This window comes from Pelmatolapia mariae, linkage group LG20, assembly GCF_036321145.2.
Source record: "Pelmatolapia mariae isolate MD_Pm_ZW linkage group LG20, Pm_UMD_F_2, whole genome shotgun sequence".
Taxonomy (NCBI): Eukaryota; Metazoa; Chordata; class Actinopteri; order Cichliformes; family Cichlidae; genus Pelmatolapia; species Pelmatolapia mariae.
In genome coordinates, this window is record NC_086244.1 from 17,406,349 (window position 1) to 17,409,823 (window position 3,475).

Here is a 3,475-nt window from a genome sequence, read left to right on the forward strand (position 1 = left end):
ATACAGCAATAGATACTAACAAATGCTGGTTTGTGCAGATGTGTATATGCATTGCATTCTCTACATAACAGGGAGAACCAAACAACTTTCTTGCAGCATTTTCTCTTTAATGGCAGCCATTTACAGCACAAAGTGATTTTTTTAATGAAGATGTCACATCTTTGCCAGACAGCCTCGGCTGTGACACACAAAAGTAATACAGCATTGAAAAGTCAAAATAGCACAAGAAAAACCTCCAGAACAAAGATTGTGGCTCATATTTTCTAAGTATGGGGAAAAAGAAGAAATATAACAAACTCACTATACTTTCCCATTAATAAACACTCTTCAGTGTAATAACAGGTTAGTAATGGAGCTCCATCAGTCAATGTCTTATCCAAGTTTGTTCTTAAAAAAAAAAAAAATTAAAAATTAAAGTTGGCATTTTTATTTTTAATTTAAAGCTTATAAATGACTTGAGACCAGCCTATAAATTGGTGCTCTTTGTCGAGTTGTCCTTTGCCTGCTTGATTCCATAGAGCCACTTGATCACTCGTGCATTTCTCTCAATGACAGAAACACCGTAGGGAACACGATTTGCAGCTTTGCCAGCCTCCTCCTCATCCTCTTCATCCTCGTCTTCTCTGCCAGAGGCTGCGCACTCGGACCCTGGAGCGCTCGCGCTGCGAAAACGAGCCATGGAAACAATGTCAGAGCTAGATCCAGTCAGCTCCTGCACATCTGCGGGGTCCAAGCCGCACAGGTTGAAGAAGCGCTCCAGCTCTGTCCCAGCTCGGGAGTACCTGTCGCTCATGTCCGACTTAGACCGGGTTAGAGAAGGGCGTTTCCTGGAGCTGGTGGAAGACAAACGGGTAATTGCTGGGGAAGGAGGAGGTATAACAGGGTAGCTTGGCGTAGGTGCGGCAGGAACCGGGGTCTTGGCTGGAGAAGTGGAAGAGGTATCAGGTTTTGACTGAGCAATAACAGGTTTCAGAGGAGAAGGACCTGGTGTTGTTCTAGGGAGAAAGAGATGCAGGTTTGAAGCAGTTGGGCCGGGTCGAAACTGAGACTGCAGAGATATTGGCTGAAGGGGTTGTCGAATGAACTGAGGTCGTCTGCCTGCTGTCCTCACAGGGCTGGCCTGAGGCATGACATCCACTCTCCGTACCGTCGCTGCAGCTGGAGGCCCAGGAGAGCTCGTGCCCTCTACGTTGGCAGGGTCAGATGCTTTTAATCTCACTTTAGCTACAACTAACCTATCAGGACGTGGAGGCGGACACGGCTTCTCCTTTTTCTGCTGTGCCCCTGCAGGAGTGGGACGGGGAAAATTGTGTACAGCTGCAGCACAGTAAGGAGGTTTACTGTCGTTTGGCTTTGCAGTTGCACCGGACTGTGGCGCTTCATTCACTCCACTGATGAGGTTACTCAGGTGCTCCATGTCCAGCTGTAATCCTTCCTGCTTTGTCTTTGCTGGGTCTGCGGTCTTTCTGGTGGGCCACAGGGCAGAGCTGGGGCTGAGTAGAGGCTTACGCACTTCAGGAGGCCTGACTGGCTGCTGCTTGGTAAGAGCTACCTGACTCTTGACATATTTAGCCTTGTCTGCCTCCAGCCTTTCCACAGCACTCTGCTTTGGTCTGCTCGCTGCTTTTTGGTACTTCTGGTAGAAATCTAGCCCCACTGGCCCCTTGGGTCGCAAGCGTGGGGGTGTAGGAGCGACAGCAGTCTTTGTTGGTTGCCTCACGGAGTGTTGAAGCGTTTCCACGGGCATTTTGTGGCCAGGCAGTCGTACCTTGTCCACTTCCCGAGCCACCTTGGAATTCAATCTGTTTAGTCCTCACTGTTATCCTCTGTTTATGTGGCTGTATGGTTCGCTCATGATCACCTTAATGGCATATTTGAAGTGACTCAACCTCGGCAACTCAGCTGAACTCTAGCTCCTTGACATTTGGACTTCCTGTGAAAAAACAGTCAATTGAGAAGGAAAGCAGCTTAATAAAATAAAAGACCAGTCAATAGAAAACATTTACCTTCAAACACAAGCAGAAACTTGTGTGGTGCTACAAAACTTCACAAAGACTCTACAACCACAAACCCTCCCACTTATTTAAGACTGCAGCCAATCGCTCTCCTGAAGCCCCATGCTTCTAACAAGTTCATTGGCTGCCATCTCAGACAGATCCAAACAATTACTCGCAGTCATCCATCTCTCCGCAGACAAACACACAATAAAACCTCATTTTCAGTCAGTAGAAAGGCTGTGAAAAGAGTGATACAAGTGTGTGTGTGTGAGAGGGGTGATGGGGAGGTGGATCAGGACAGCTGTCAACAAGCTATTGTCTGGAGGGAATACAGAGCAGATCACACACACCAACAGCTGCTAGGGGAACAATGACTCTTCATCTTTAAATATAGCAGCCTGTTGCCAACTACAAGCTTCTGTGGAGTAATTAATGTTGGAAAAAAAAGAAGGAGCCTACTATTTTAAGTCCCTAAATAGTGAAGGTCAGACTTCTTCTGTGCATACTTAAGATCCTGTACGTGCATATGGACTATGCTGCTTGGACAGTCTGCATCCAACAGTTAAATTCTCTACATATTTGCCATTCCAGCCTAAGCCGGGCTAAACTCCTGCTGACATAGTTATGAAAGTTTTAGTAGAGCTCCAGGCTTACCTGTTTTTACGTCTCCAGTTCCCCCAAAAATGATCCTCAAATTATCTACAGTATCTCATTAAAACAACCGGCTAGTAGCTTACAAACACAATGGGAATTTCAGGAGTTGAGTCAGACAAGCAGAATTAGATCCTCTAATTTGATGTTTCCGAGTCAAGTGCTGGCACGTTCTTCTGACAAAGGGAGTGAAGCAGGAAGCCAAACCCGGGAAGGGCAGGTAAACAAAATGGCCTACACACTAGTCTTGCCCTGCCAAGCTCACACCCAGCCTTTCTGAAGGTATAAGTTAGTAAAGAAAGCTTTTCTTTCTATCAAGAGGAAACTCACCTTCACAGGTTGCCTTGAGTTCCTAAGTCTCACCTGGGTTTCTCCTTCGTGTGTTCTAGCGAACACACCGTGTATTTCAAATCACACAGGACAAACCTGTTTGACAACTCATGTGTGCTGCTCCTGAGCCCACCCCCTTCTTTTGATTTGTCCAATCAGTCTCTTACAAGGAAAAACACAGGCTTGCTTTTTTTTGGTCATGTGACCCTATCATTGTCATCTGCTCTCAACAAAGTGATAAGCACCGTTTCCCAGAATCCAAGAGTGGAGCAAGGAAACTGCAAGCGAAGCACCAATACGTAGTGAAACTGTTACAAAAGTTAAGTCAAAAGTTGCTTAAAAAAATGAATAAAAAAATCTAAGTATTTCTCACTAGTAGTTGAAAAACACAAAACATGTACTTTTCCAATCCCTCCATGATTCCTCTACATTATATCCAGACAGTTTCTGCTGTTCAAAGGTCGGTGCTGAGACTGTACACACATTTAGGCAAACAA

General features: G+C 45.7%; 1 protein-coding gene across 1 annotated transcript; it reads right to left on the bottom strand.

Moving 5' to 3' along the window:
* Window positions 1-98: 98 nt before the first annotated feature.
* On the bottom strand, window positions 99-3,100 carry fam110a (family with sequence similarity 110 member A). Its single transcript, XM_063464645.1, has 2 exons — window positions 2,979-3,100; window positions 99-1,933 (listed from the first exon to the last, which is right to left on the bottom strand). Exon 2 carries the CDS (start codon window positions 1,745-1,747, stop codon window positions 467-469), a length of 1,281 nt encoding a protein of 426 aa, XP_063320715.1. The 5' UTR covers window positions 1,748-1,933; window positions 2,979-3,100; the 3' UTR covers window positions 99-466.
* Between the last annotated feature and the right edge of the window lie 375 nt (window positions 3,101-3,475).